This window comes from Microcaecilia unicolor, chromosome 11 (assembly GCF_901765095.1).
Source record: "Microcaecilia unicolor chromosome 11, aMicUni1.1, whole genome shotgun sequence".
NCBI lineage: Eukaryota > Metazoa > Chordata > Amphibia > Gymnophiona > Siphonopidae > Microcaecilia > Microcaecilia unicolor.
In genome coordinates, this window is record NC_044041.1 from 191,180,961 (window position 1) to 191,196,567 (window position 15,607).

General features: G+C 49.9%; 1 protein-coding gene across 4 annotated transcripts in view; it reads left to right on the forward strand.

Moving 5' to 3' along the window:
- Positions 1-15,379, forward strand: part of LOC115480505 (peptide methionine sulfoxide reductase MsrA 1-like) — an 83,379-nt gene extending 68,000 nt beyond the window's left edge. For all 4 annotated transcript variants that reach the window (XM_030219229.1, XM_030219230.1, XM_030219231.1 and 1 more), the window contains one exon: positions 15,037-15,379. In XM_030219229.1, coding sequence (XP_030075089.1) covers positions 15,037-15,195 — 159 coding nt within the window. In that variant the 3' untranslated portion in view covers positions 15,196-15,379. The remainder of the gene's footprint in view (positions 1-15,036) is intronic.
- The last annotated feature ends 228 nt before the right edge of the window (positions 15,380-15,607 follow it).

Genomic DNA, 15,607 nt, shown 5'->3' on the forward strand with positions numbered 1-15,607 from the left:
ACTGCTGCATTAAAAGTGGCCTCAAAGTGCGGGGAAATCCACGCATTAATCATAGTGCACGGCCCCTTTACGCACAACTTAGTAAAAGAGACCCATAGTTGCATAGTGGATAACAACAGAAAAAGACCAAAATGGCTGCCAGGTCAGTGCCCGCTGCGTGTGCAAGTTACTTTCTTCGGGTTTGTTTTTTTATTTTGGAGAGGTTGTACCTGCTGTGCAGGGCAGGTTACTTTCCCCACTATTTCTTAGGATAATCACAACAACAGTCATTTCATAGCTCTTTTGAGTTGAGATGCTCCATTCTTGGTTTCCATCATCTTCCCTTTAGCCTCTCGCTCCATCATGGCTCTTGCCTCCACCTCCTCCTTCCAGAGGGCATCTTTCCATGAAGATATATTTCCTGAGGCTGCTTTTGATTCTACCTCCTTGTAGCTTGGTATCATATCGTCTAGTTCTAGAGCTTCCCTTCGTTTGAAAAGGTTTCTCTGTTCTGTACTACCTTTCAAGTATTTAAAAATCTGTATCCTATCTCCTCTCACCCTCCTTGCCATGGGCGCAGTTTGGGGGGGGGGACAGTGCCCCCCCAAACGAGCTGCCACCTCATCCTCCAATTCCCCAAGCCGCCGGCAGCCTCTGCGAGAAAGCGGCACGCACACTGCTTTAGACCTGCCCCCGGAAGCCTTTCTTTCTCCTTCAACTTCCTGTTCCGCGTAGGCGGGAAGCTGTAGGAGACAGAAGGGCTTCCGGGGCAGGTCTAAAGCAGTATGGAGGCTGCTTTTGCTGAGGCTGCCGGCGGCTCGGGGGATTGGAAGATGGGGGAGGGTGATATCAGGTGCCACTGTAAGACTCCAGTGGGGGGGGGGGGGGGAGCAGCAGTGGCGGAGAGCAGCGGTGCGGGTGGGGGGCGGCGGGAGAGAGACACGCCCCACCCTTTGCCCCCCCCCCCAAATGAAACTGTCAAACTACGCCCATGCTCCTTGCCTCTACAGAATAAATATTTAAGATCTCAGTTCCTCCTAACTCTTCTCAATTGTATTTAGAAAGGTATTGAAGAGACTGGACCTAGCACTGATCTGTATTTCTCATTTTATCTTTCTCAGAGCAGACCCCCACGGACCCACCAGTCTCTGCCTCCAATTGTTTAATCAGCTTCTCAGCAGATCTATAATTCTTCTTCCCACTTTCAGTCTGGCCAGCAGGCTCCCCAGTCCTCTAGGAGTCAGAGGCTTTGCTGATACATCTGTTGCACGTCCCTGATTCAGTGCTATGATCACCTCATCAAAGAAATTGATCACGTTTATTTGACAGTGTGATTCCAGGGGAGCGGAGAGCAGCGTAAAAAGCTTGTTTACAGGACACACACACGGCCTGCAAGCCCTACATTGTTATATTAGGATGTGAATGTTTTGACAGATACTGAGCTGACAGAAATCCTTCCAAGTCCCAAAGTCAGGAGAATCGAGGCTGGGGGGGGGGGGGGGGGGAGAAAGATGACATTTGAACAGAGTGTAAAGCGTGCCATCAGGAGAGAATACCTTGATATGTGCTCTCAAAAGCTCGTCAGAAAATCGGTGCAGGGAGGCTGTATACGACACAGACAATTTCATTTTTTGTATGTGTCTGTGTAGATGTTTGCAAATTATCTGCAGTTCACCTGGGTTTGGCGTGGTTGGGGCTTATACTAGGCCAGTGCCGTGGATAGGTTTGGGTTAACTGTGCAAGGGCAGCACGGACTATCGGCCACACCTGCGTAAATTCTGGGCTCTGCTGAATATCCAGGTCTAACAATGTGATAAGACGACGGCCGTGGCCAGAAGGATGCTAGGCTGCATAGAGAGGGGTATAACCAGCAGAAGAAAGGAGGTGTTGATGCCCCTCTGCAAGTCGTTGGTGAGGCCCCACTTGGAGTATTGTGACTGGAAGCGGTGCAAAGAAAAGCTACGAAAATGGAACGGGATTTGTGTTGCAAACCGTACGAGGAGAGACTTGCCGACCTGAACATGTATACCTCGGAGGAAAGGAGAAACAGGGGTGACACGATACAGATGTTCAAATATTTGAAAGGTGTTAATCCACAAACAAACCTTTTCCAGAGACGGGAAGGCGGTAGAACTAGAGGACATGAATTGAGGTTGAAGGGGGGGCAGACTCAGGAGTAATGCCAAGAAGTATTTTTTCACAGAGAGGGTGGTGGATTCCTGGAATGCCCTCCTGCGGGAGGTGGTGGAGATGAAAACGGTAATGGAATTCAAACATGCGTGGGATAAACACAAAAGAATCCTGTTTAGAAGGAATGGACCCAAAGAAGCTTAGCGGACATTGGGTGACAACGCCGGTAATTGGGAAGCAAAACCAGTGCTGGGCAGACTTCTACGGTCTACGCCCTGATCGTAACTGAATAGATATGGATGGGCTGGAATATCAATTTTAAGGGGCTTCAACGTTAGCTTCAGAACTTTTAGTACAAGAACAGTGCTGGGCAGACTTCTACATTCTGTGCCCGAATGGCAAGGACAAATCAAACTTGGATATACATATAAAGTATCGCAAAATGAGCTTGTTGGGCAGACTGGATGGACCGTTCAGGTCTTTATCTGTCGTCATTTACTATGTTACTATGAGATAGCATCAGCACGTGAATTCGCTGTGTGCTAAGGCCCTTTTTACCAAAGGGGTTAAAAGGCTTTTTTAAAAATGGAAATGGCCCTGTAGTAAGGGAACCACTTTCCATGCGGCCATTTCCAGGGGGATCCCTTACCGCCACCCATTGAGGAGACAGAATGGGCTCCCGAGCTACCCCGGCACTAGAAACTAAAAATGCATTTTCTAGCATCAGAGTTGGCGCACGGCAGAGGCCTGATTTGCTGAATGCCAACACGGCGATAGCCCTTCCGCCCTTTAGTAAAAGGTTCCCTTACAGAAATGCTGACTGCAGTAAAGCTGAATATTAACCTGATTATTTTTAACATCTGAAGACCTAATCAGTTCATGTGTGAGGAACGGACTTAAAAAAAAGGAGACTGCATTTGTGAGACTTGATTCCTGATGAAGTCTCTGCTTACAAGGCCTGGAGCAGGAGTCACAGTTAATGAGGGCAGCCTCCCGTTTGGAGAAATGCCTTACGATGAGCCAGTGGCATAGGAAGGGGGGGCGGTGGGGTGGTCCGCCCCAGGGGCACGCCGCTGGGGGGGGGGGGGTGTCGGCTCCACTGGTTCCCTGCTCCCTCTGCCCCGGAACAGGTTACTTCCTGTTCCGGGGCAGAGAGAGCAGGGAACCAGCGGAGCCGACGCAGCTTCCAGTGACATGCACTCGGGGGCGGATCGGCCCTCTCGCCCGCCCCTCGCTTCCTAATTCAAGTAAGAATGCGCTCCGGGGGGGGGGGGGGGGGGGTGCGCGCCAAGGGGGGGCGGTGCGCAGCGGCGACCCGCCCAGGGTGTCAGCCGCCCTCGCTACGGCACTGCGATGAGCATCAAATTATTTTGAATGTGGACAGGGTTCTTCAATGGAAGGGGTGTATGGCACAAATCTCAAAAGTATCCCAGTGCTCTAACAACATTTAAATAACTTTTACATTAAACTAATTGTTAATCTATTAGTTATCAGACCACAGTACGAACCATCAGTGGTGACTCTTTCAACACAGGCGAACCGCCTACGGCTCGCCTTTTCTTACCATCGGTTCTTAAACTAACTGCAGCTGTTGTACTGTATATATATTTATTTGCTCATTTATTCACATGTAGCTTAAATTTTGTTCTCATAAAGTTCCATCATCAAGATGTGAATTATCCAAAAAAAATCATGAATCCCTCTCTCATTCACTGTTATCAGCACACTTATAAACTTTATTTAATCAAGCACTCTTATCTTCCCACTTGCAGACCACATGCCGACATGACCCTGTTTCACTGACTGCTCTTCTTTCTAGGACTGTGCCATGAGAATCAGCCATACCCTGGAAAAGGGGGTTGGGGGATGGGGCTGAGGGTAAAGAGCTTTTGTGGAGAGATTATCCCAGTAGTAATTTTATAAAAGTAAAATTTTAAAAGTAGTAAGTTTGTCCCTGTTGGCCCTGTCTCCATCCGCACAGGCCGTGTCCCCATCTCTGTCCCTGCCCCATCCCCACAGGGTCTGTCTCTGTCCCCGCAGGTCTTGTCTCCGTCCCCACCCCATCCGCACAGGCCGTGTCCCCATCTCTGTCCCTGCCCCATCCCCACAGGGTCTGTCTCTGTCCCCGCAGGTCTTGTCTCCGTCCCCACCCCATCCGCACAGGCCGTGTCCCCATCTCTGTCCCTGCCCCATCCCCACAGGGTCTGTCTCTGTCCCCGCAGGTCTTGTCTCCGTCCCCACCCCATCCGCACAGGCCGTGTCCCCATCTCTGTCCCTGCCCCATCCCCACAGGGTCTGTCTCTGTCCCCGCAGGTCTTGTCTCCGTCCCCACCCCATCCCCACAGGCCCTGTCCCCATCTCTGTCCCTGCCCCATCCCCACAGGGTCTGTCTCTGTCCATGCAGACACTGTCCCCATCTCTGTCCCATGCCCACTGTCTCCGTCCCCACCCCATCCCCGCAGGCCCTGTCCCCATCCCGTGGGCTCTGTCTCCGTCCCCGCTCCGTCCCTGCGGGCTCTGACCTGATCTGCAGAAGCCTCGATCACTTATGATTTTATATTTAAATCTTTTTATTAAAGTATAAAATGAACAATATTCTGTGCAACTGTTGTTTATAAATCACAAATAGAAAACAATAATAGTAATAACAACAACAAATAGCTATGATACCCCCCCCACCACCACCCTTTACCTTCCAACAATAGCTGACTTCTACTACCCCAAGGAACCCTAATCCAACCTGTTAAAATGTCCAGGGGTACAAAATACAACCCGTTCTGTATGCCCTGGCAGGGGAGAAATATTCCCTATGAAGCACTGTTATGATTTTTTTAATCTGTGGATGAATAAGTCATCACCAGCTCTCCTGTCTTCCACAGTCCTTCCTGCAATAGAAAATGTCGTCTCAGAAGATGTGCCGGTAGCAGGAATGTACAGGATCCCCCTGTGCAAATTTTGCCAATTGTGGCCAGCACTTTTGCTTGTTTTTCAAAATAATGAAAACATTATCGTCTGGATCACTCAGGCATAATTAACTGTCCAATTCACTAACAGCCTTCAAAATAGAGAATGACACGAGGACAAAGTTTGTTCCCATCCCTGTGGCCTCTGCCTCTGTCCCCATCCTTGCCCCATCCCCACAGGCTCTGTCCCTGTCCCCTTGTCATTCTCTACCCAGCACCAGTTTCCAATCAGGCCTGTAGGGTTACCATATGTCCTCTTTTTGAGGGCATGTCTGGGCAACTGGGCAGGTTTTGCCAATCTGCCCGTTTGTCCGGATTTCTGGACAAACGGGCAGGCTGGTGGGCGGGCCGTCCTATAGGACAGCCCGCCCACCAGCCTGCCCGTTTGTTCAGAAATCCGGACAAACGGGCAGATTGCTAGCCTCCCCTCCCCTTACTTACTAATGCCCTGGTGGTCTAGTGACCTTTTCCGCCTTTGGGGCAGGAAAGAGCCCCCTCTTTCCTGCCCAGAGCGCTGCCCTGCATTCATTCTTCCTGTTGCTGATCCTCGGCACCGATTCAAAATGGCCGCCGAGAATTGACATGACCTCGCGAGACTTCAACTGTTGGCGGCCATTTTGAATCGGCGCCGAGGATCAGCAACAGGAAGGATGAATGCAGGGCAGCGCTACGGGCAGGAAAGAGGGGGCTCTTTCCTGCCCCGAAGAGGTCACTAGACTAGGGTTACCATACGTCCGGATTTCCCCGGACATGTCCTCTTTTTGAGGGCATGTCCGGGGCGTCCGGCGGATTTTGCCCGCGCCCACGTTTGTCCGGATTTCTGGACAAACGTGGGCGCGGGTGTGGGCAGGCGTGTGCGTGCGGTGGGCGCGCGATCGGCGCCGTGGGTCGTGACCTGGTCTCCCATCCCCTCCCCTTCCTTACCATGTTCCCTGGTGGTCTAGTGACGTCTTCGGGGCAGGAAAGAGCCCCCTCTTTCCTGCCCGGAGCGCTGCCTCCCCTGTCTATCATCCTTCTCGGTCTGGCTGGGGATTCAAAATGGCCGCCGAGATTTGAACTCTCGCGAGGCCGCTTCAACTCTCGGTGGCCATTTTGAATCCCCAGCCATACCGAGGAGGATGCAGCAGGCAAGGGCAGGCAGCGCTCCGGGCAGGAAAGAGGGGGCTCTTTCCTGCCCCGAAGAGAAGACGCTACTAGACCACCAGGGCTAGATAGTAAGTGAGGGGGGGAGGGGACTATGTGACGGGGGGGGGCGTGGCGGAACCCGACCTGAAGGGGGCGTGGCATGAGGCGTGGCGGGGGCGGGGTAGGGGGCGTGACATGTGTCCTCTTTTTCAGAGGACACAAAATGGTAACCCTACACTAGACCACCAGGGCAGTAGTAAGGTAAGGGGAGGGGAGTGACAGGGAGGGGGGGCAACGGGGTATGTGACAGGGGGAAGGGGAAAATGTGACAGGGGGACGGAGCGAGGGTATGAAAGGGGGCGGGGTGTGAAAGGGGGCAGGGTGGGGTGTGTGGTGGGGCGGGGCATGTGTCCTTTTTGGGGAACAAAATATGGTAACCCTACAGGCCTGGATTTAAGCATCAGCAACATAGGCAACAACTCCCCAGGGTACCAAAGACCTAACCCAAATTTAGGAGCCTGATTCTGCTCATTCTAGCACTGCTTCCCACCAGTCTATCCTGTCTGTGGACCCCAACACTAAATTTGGTCCTGCTTCCATCTTCCACTCCAGAGGTAGCAGTGACAAGGAAGCAATTTTCCCGGTCATTAAGGTTCCAGACTGGTGACCTGATGTGACCCGGCATCATAAAGTGTATGGCCATCTGCTCCTGCAGTGCTGGGCCAAGAGTGTCCTCTCTGCACGGAAAGACCATCCAGCTCCCCCTTGTTAGAAGAGACTGGCACCCTCATTTTAAGGAGGCTCCCCCGTCTTCCCTACATCAAGTGCTGCCGTAGGCCTCTGTAGGCCTCAGTGAACAGCGCTGTGTACGTCTAGTAACGCTATAGAAAAGATAAGTAGCAGTAATAGTAGCAATTTCCTCATATGTAACAGCCAGAGTCACTGGAACACTCAAATTCAGAGCCTTCAAGTTATCCAGTTCCAGGAGAGAGATTTCAGGCCAGTCCTGGATTTCTGATTATTTTATCCTGATGCATTATCGGACCAGCTGCACTGATTACAATAGGTAGAAGCAGAGACTATGACAGTGGTTGGAGGCACCCCAGCCAGTCAGGTTTTTAGGATTTCTACAATGAATATTCATGAGACAGATTTGCATGAGGTGGAGGCAGTGCATGCGGATCTGACAGGCTGGGCCGCTGGGGTGCCTTCAGGAATAGGGTTGGGAACCACTGGACTATGAATATATCACACTGCTTTGGGATGTAAGTTTTAAAACCAGAACTGACAAAAAGCCTCCTTCCTGAAACTGGGTAAGTTGAAAGCTCTGCAAATTTCAGTTTTGCTTCTTTTATGTCTGGGCTCTGAGATTCTGGAGTGAAAGATGCTCTGTCCCTGTATTTTAAGCAGCAGTAGAGACAGAGGTGAGGAAATTGGGAGATAGGGGTGGCCTGTTGGTTCGTTTGTGGTCCAAACTCCGGACACTGAAGGGCAGTCAAGTCTCTGTTCTGCAGCTCTGAAAGCGAAATGGTATCCAGATGCCACCCTGTGACCCTTCTGGGTACTGCAGCCATGCTTTTGCATGTCTTGCAAGGCCCACCTGATCCCCGCTGCTTGCTGCAAGAGGATTTTCCCCTCTGTTTTTTTTTTCCTAGGGACAGTGCTAAGAGACTGAAGGGCCCTGTGTTTTGCGCTGTCACAGGAGGATAAAATGACAGCCTAAGATTGAGCTCATCATCCACTGGGACTTACAGTTCAGTGTAAGGCCTCTGACTGAGTTCCAGATGGTAGAGGCAATATGGAAAAATCCCAGGTATTTTTGGATGAAGCCTAATTCCAATTGAACTAGAGGCCCAAGACAGCAGACCCGAACAGAAGCTCAAAAATGTAATGTATACAATTGCAGGTTTAGCACTCCAAAATAAAACCACTGCAGAGCTGTCAAGTTACCCATTCCAGGAGGGAGACATTTTGGCCAGACCTGGATTTCTGCCAACCTCAACCTGGTGCATTATGGGACCTGCAGCACTGATTTCAATGGATAGAATCATGGACTTCAAGTCCCACACTGCTTTGGGATGTAAGTTTAAAACCAGGACCGGACAAAAAGTCTCCCTCCTGGTATGGGTAACTTGCTCTGGACACATTTCACTCTTTTCCTTACCAGCCTGGACCTCCTTTCAGCTGAAGGGACAAGATCTTGAATTTAGGTGATGCCTTTTCAGTTGTAGCTCAAAACGAGCTATATTCAGGCACAGTAGATATTTTCCTGTCCCTGGAGAGCTCACAAAGCTGGGTCTGTCAAACCAAGAGCGAGCAAAACTAGAAAAGGGAGATATTCCATCCCCTGTGAAGAAACAGGATAAGGCTCTTTAGTTTGTACAAGAGACAGCTGTGAGGAGATGTGATAGAGGTCAATAAAATCATAAGTGGGTTGGAACAGGTCAAGAAGGATCAGTTATTTACCCTTTCAAACACTGGCGTAGCCAAACCTGCCATTTTTGGAGGGCCCTTTCAACCCCCTCCCCATTGTAGATATATAAAGTAGAGGGTATTTTTAAACCTTCCCTTCCTCCCCTGCATCCAACGTCTCTCCCTCGCGTTTTCCTCCGAGCCCCTGCCCTGGTCCCAACATGTCTGCGTCTCTCTCTCTCTCCCCCCATACCCAGACTGCCAACTCCCTCTCTCTCTCTGACCTCCCTCCCCCCCTCCCCAGGCATTGCCAGCAGCAGGAGCAATTCCTTTACTGCCTGAGCTTGCACCTTGCCCTCGCTGACATCACTTCCTGTTTCTTCACTGATGGATCACGGCAGGGGCGTATCTGCTATGGGGCCACAGGGGCCTGGCCCCCGTGGATTTGCCCCTGGACCCCCCCTACCGACAACCCTCTCAACCCCCCCTCCTCCCGCCATCACTCCGCCGTCGTGCCTCACCTCCCTTTGCTGGCGGGGGACCCCAACCCCCGCCAGCCAAAGTCTCCTTCCTTCCTTCCTGTTTGGTTTCTGACATCCTGCACGCACGTACAACGTGCAGGACGTCAGACTCACAGAAACAGAATTAGTCTGTGAGTCTGACGTCCTGCACGTTGTACGTGCGTGCAGGACATCAGAAACCAAACCCAAACGAAGGAAGGAAGGATACTTCGGCTGGCGGGGGTTGGGGTCCCCCGCCAGCAAAGGGAGGTGAGGTGCGACAGTGGAGTGACGGCAGGGGGGGGTTCAAAGTAGTTGGAGCCAGGTGGTGGTGTCGTGTTTGGCGAGAGGGGGGGTTTAAAGTAGTTGGAGGTGGTAGTGTTGGCTGCGGCGGCGGGCGAGCGGGGTGGTGGTGGTGTCATTGTCGTCTTCAGCGGGGGGAGGTCAGCGGCGCTGGGGGGGAGCTAAAATGTGCCCCCTCACCTCGGCTCTGTCCCCCCCTACCGTTGAAGTTCAGATACGCCCCTGGATCACGGCAGAGGGAAGCCTGCAGGGCCAGTGCAGGCAGCAAATAGGAAGGGAAGGGGGGGGGGGGGTTCAAAGAGAAGAGGATTTGTGAGTCTGTGGGCAGAGTAGAAGGAGAATGGGGATTGAGATGCCATTGCCGGGTGGGCGTATGCACACACAGGCCCACCCATAACTAAGCCACTGCTTTCAAATAGTACTAATGAGGGGATATTCCATTCAAGTAGTCAAGTAGAGAGTGGAAGACTCCAAAGGGGTCCCAAAATGACCAAAATATGTAAACAAGAACTCGAACTACACGATCCTCTTGAAAATCGGGTTTATTCTCCAATGTAAAATAACAGGATGCGTTGTCATCTATGGACCAACACGGGCCGCGTTTCGGTTACGGGCCTTCCTCAGGGGTCCTGTAAGCAATGCATATGGAGCCAGTGGCGTAGGAAGGGGGGGCGGTGGGGCGGTCCACCCCGGGTGCACGCCGCTCGGGGGGGGGGGGGGGTGTCGGCTCCGCTGGTTCCCTGCTCTCTCTGCCCCGGAACAGGTTGCTTCCTGTTCTGGGGCAGAGAGAGCAGGGAACCAGCGGAGCCGACGCAGCTCCCAGCGACATGCACTCCGGGCGGAATGGCCCTGCCGCCCGCCTGCCCCGCTTTCTATGGTAGAGTAAGTGCTCCGGGGGGGGGGGGGGGGGGCGCGCCGAGGGGGGGTGCTGACAAGCAATGTATATGTTCAAAAAGGTGTCTCAAAAAAGCAACATATGAATTTGTAGACATTGCGTGTCTGCTTTCTGGCTGTTCTCTTTGCTCCATATGCATTGCTTACAGGACCCCTGAGGAAGGCCCGTAGCCGAAACACGGCCCGTTTTGGTTCATAGATGTCAACGCATCCTGTTATTTTACATTGGAGAAGAAGCCCGATTTTGAAGAAGGTCTTGTACTTTGAATTCTCGCTACATTCCCTTGGTCATTTTTATATCCCTTTGGAGTCTTCCACTCTCTGTTTTGACTGGTACATTTTTGTGGAAGCATTGCCTTTCCTCTTTTTTTTAGCTTTGATATTCCATGAAACAAATACTTATTGATAAAAATTTACCCAAGGCAGTATACAGCAAGAGCGATCTGAGCATAAACAATTACAGGAGTACAAATAGTCAAATAACAATACACATTATCGCATAGTAGGCATGACAAACCCTATTTATAAACTTTATTTATAAACTTTATTTAGAATGTATCTCTCTATAACTGCTTGACCAAAACTCTTGTTTTTCCTTGACATCTTTGTGACACCAACTGTATTCTGTACCCTGGCATGGCTATGCCATAACAGGTCTTTGTAAGCCACATTGAGCCTGCAAATAGGTGGGAAAATATGGGATACAAGTGCATATATATATATATATATATGTGCAGGACGTCAGACTCACAGAAACAGAAGCCTGCGTGGCTGCATTGCTGATCTGCAAGGGCAGGCTTCTAGATGGAATGTTGCTAGTGGAGGAGTAGCCTAGTGGTTAGTGCAGTGGAACATGGAATGTTGCTATTACTTGAGATTCTACATGGAATGTTGCTACTAGTTGAGATTCTGTTGTTACTATTTGAGATTCTACATGGAATGTTGCTATTCCACTAGCAACATTCCATATTTAGATTGTGAGCTCTTTGAGCAGGGACTGTCTTTTCATGTATGGTGTACAGCGCTGCGTATGCCTTGTAGCGCTATAGAAGTGATAAGTAGTAGTAGTATACGCCATGCAACTAGTGTGCTACTTTTATAGAACAGAACCAGCTGAGGGCACCAGTCCCATGCCTATGTGCTTGCATTCTATAAAACTTGGCATGCAATTAGCAAGTAACTTTAGCTGCTGTTTATAGAATTGTCTTTTGGATGTTTAAGCCCCTCCATTTTAACCTCTGAACTGACCATTCTCTGCTCAAGCATACCCACAAGCCCACTGGCCAGATGTCACCCCAGGACACTATTGGGCTCATTTTCGAAAGAGAAGGGCGCCCATCTTTCGACAGAAATCGGGAGATGGGCGTCCTTCTCCCAGGGTCGCCCAAATCGGCATAATCGAAAGCCGATTTTGGACGCCCTCAACTGCTTTCCATCGTGGGGACGACCAAAGTTCCCGGGTCCGTATCGAAAGCGTAGTGAAGGCGGGAATGGGGCGTGCTTAACACATGGGCATCCTCGGTCGATAATGGAAAAAAGAAGGGCATCCCTGACGAACACTTGGCCAACTTTACTTGGTCCTTTTTTTTTTTTTACAACCAAGCCACAAAAATGTGCCCTAAATGACCAGATGACCACCGGAGGGAAACGGGGATGACCTTCCCCTACTGTCCCAGTGGTCACTAATCCCCTCCCACCCTAAAAAAACAAAATTTTAAATATTTTTTCCAGCCTCTATGCCAGTCTCAAATATCATACCCAGCTCCATGACAGCAATATGCAGGTCCCTGGAGCAGTTTTAGTGGGTACTGCGGCAGGCGGACCCAGGCCCATCCCCCCCTACCTGTTAAACTTGTGGTGGTAAATGTGAGCCCTCCAAAACCCACCACAAACCCACTGTACCCACATCTAGGTGCCCCCTTCACCCATAAGGGCTATGGTAGTGGTGTATAGTTGTGGGGAGTGGGTTTTTTTGGGGGGGGGGGATTTGGGGGGGCTCAGCACCCAAGGTAAGGGAGATATGTACCTGGGAGCAATTTGTGAAGTCCACTGCAGTGCACCCTAGGGTGCCCGGTTGTTGTCCTGGCATGTCAGGGGGATCAGTGCACTACGAATGCTGGCTCCTCCCACGACCAAAGGGCTTGGATTTGGTCGTTTATTTGCCTTTATATTAAAACAATGCTTCACATTACTTCAGCAGTTACCTTCCTCAGAGATCATTCTGTTTTCTTTCAACACCATCTGTTTCCCCTCTAGTGCTAAACCACATTTTTCTTTCTCTTCATAATTGCTCCTTTCCCACACTTGCTTGCACGCAAGAATGTCTTATCAGATCATGAGCCTCCGGCTCACATGCTTATCAGTTTCTGAGATGGGCGTCCTCGGTTTCCATTATCACCGAAAATTGTGGGCGACCATCTCTAAGGTCGACCTAAATGTGGAGATTTGGTCGTCTCCAACCGTATTATCGAAACGAAAGATGGACGCCCATTTTGTTTCGATAATACGGGTTTCCCCACCCTTTTTGGGGACGTCCTGTGAGGACACCCTCAGGAAAATGTGGGTGCCCCGTTCGATTATGCCCCTCCACGGATTCTAGTCAGGGACACCTGACACAGCCAGATCTGGGGTAAACAAGGGGCTTGACGCCCTCTGCCGCCTCCCTGCAGTTCTCTACTTTCCTGGAATCATTGAATGTCAGGTAGCAGCGATTGAGAGAGACTGCTACGCCGGCCACAGGCCCTTCTTCCTGCCACGTTCCGCCTCCTGTGAAGTAACTTCCTGTTTCTGCATAGGCGGGATGCGGCAGGAAGAAAGACCCGTGGCCGGCAGAACAGTGTCTATCACTGCTGCCTACCATTCAATGATTCCAGGCAAGTAGAAGACCTGGGGGGAGGGGTGTTGGAAGGGAGGGAAAGATGCAGAATCTCACCTGGGCTGCTGGTGCTGGACCCCCCTTGGAGGCCAAGTCGGAGGAATCTTGCCCCTCTTGCTCTGCCTCTCAGCGGCCCTGATTCTAGTTACCAATGAGATTTATATGCCAGATATAGCAGTCAAAAGGGAATCCACTGCTGCTTTACTTGAGTGTCTGGGTCTCTTCTATTCAACCGCGCATCATACGCTTTTTGGGACAGGATCTCCTTTGCCTACTTACTTAGCAACATAGTAAATTAATCGTGCTATCAAATTCCTGCAGTGACTTCTCCACTGTGTCCAAGGATCTCTAGACATAACCATTCAGTCTCACTCATCTTGAAGGTCACCTCTGTCCCAAACACCCGCTGCTCACTTCTTGCCCAGCATCCCTCCTGCTGAAGTAAAACGTTGACAGATGCTTTATATTTTGTGAGACAGACCAGGCTGGGCTCTCTCCAGGTCATGCTGCATTGGAGATACTACTGTTCTGTGTTGCCCTCTTCGCACTGTATTCCTGTTTGTTTCCACTGCAAAGATCAGTTTTGCTACCTTTAACTCCAGGTTTTCATCTCAGTCAGATATAATTATCATAAGAAATAAGAATAGCCATACTGGGTCAGACCAATGGTCTATCTAGCCCAGTATCCTGTTTCAACAGTGGCCAATCCAGGTCACAAGTACCTGGCAGAAAAACAAAGAATAGCAACATTCCATGTAGAACCCCAAAGAGTAGCAACATTCTAGAATTCTAAAGAATAACAAGATTCCATGCAGAATTTCAAAGTGTAGCAACATTCCATGTAGAACCCTAAAGAGTAGCAAGATTCCATTCAGAATCCCAAGTACATACGTATTGCCATACTGGGACAGACCAAAGGTCTATCAAGCCCAGTATCCTGTTTCCAACAGTGGCCAATCCAGGTCACAGGTACCTGGCAGAAAAACAAAGAATAGCAACATTCCATGTAGAACCCCAAAGAGTAGCAAGATTCTAGAATTCTAAAGAAAGAATAACAAGATTCCATGCAGAACCCCAAAGAGTAGCAAGATTCCATTCAGAGTCCCCAGTACATAAGTATTGCCATACTGGGACAGACCAAAGGTCCATCAAGCCCAGCATCCTGTTTCCAACAGTGGCCAATCCAGGTCACAAGTACCTGGCAGAAAAACAAAGAATAGCAACATTCCATGTAGAACCCCAAAGAGTAGCAAGATTCTAGAATTCTAAAGAATAACAAGATTCCATGCAGAATTTCAAAGTGTAGCAACATTCCATGCAGAACCCCAAAGAGTAGAAAGATTCCATTCAGAATCCCAAGTACATAAGTATTGCCACACTGGGACAGACCAAAAGGTCCATCAAGCCCAGCATCTTGTTTCCAATAGTGGCCAATCCAGGTCACAAATACCTGGCAGAAAAACAAAGAATAGCAACATTCCATGTAGAACCCCAAAGAGTAGCAAGATTCTAGAATTCTAAAGAATAACAAGATTCCATGCAGAATTTCAATGTGTAGCAACATTCTATGTTACTTATCCCAGTGCAGGCAGTTGCTTCCCTGATGTCTCTATCTCATTAACAGACTATGGACTTTTCCTCCACAAAGTTGTCCAAACCTTTTTTAAACCCAAATACGCCAACCGCTGTTATCGCATCCTCCGGCTATGAGTTCCAGAGCTTAACTATTCATTGAGTGAAAAAATATTTCCTCCTACTTGTTTTAAACGTATTTCCATGTAATTTCATTGAGTGTCCCCCTGGTCTTGTGTAACCCCGATCCACTGACCTGCAAACCTGTTTTGTACTCGAGCAGGAACTGACCAAAAAGAAGATGGGTGACATCACCACAGAGATCCGTGAGACCCCAGAGTTTTACTACGCAGAGGACTATCACCAGCAGTACCTCCATAAGAACCCTGATGGATACTGTGGCTTAAAAGGTACCGGCGTCACTTGCCCCCTGGGCCCATGAGAGCCGACACCAGCACCGTGCCCAGAACGTGGAACCTCATCATGGCAAGAGAAACGTAATGCCACCTTCAGCGCTATCAGGAGAAAACAAATCACCTCAACCATCATTCAGCGAATGGCGCTTTATTCAATGAATACATCAATTAGTCAATAAATTGCCTTTTGCCTAAGAATGGTTCACATTATGTCATGCGGTGGAGTTTAGTCACTTGAGATACTGCTCTTTACCCAGCATTAAGCAGTTTACAATAGAAAATAAGACCATTTGTGTGGACTGTGGAGTGGTTAACTGTAGGATGTAGGTCATAGGTATCACTTATTTCACCAGTCCGGCTGTGAAACTGAGACCTGTGAGATTTCACACTTGCCTCTGGCTTCCAGGGCCCCTGTTTGAGGTTTTATTTCCAAGAATT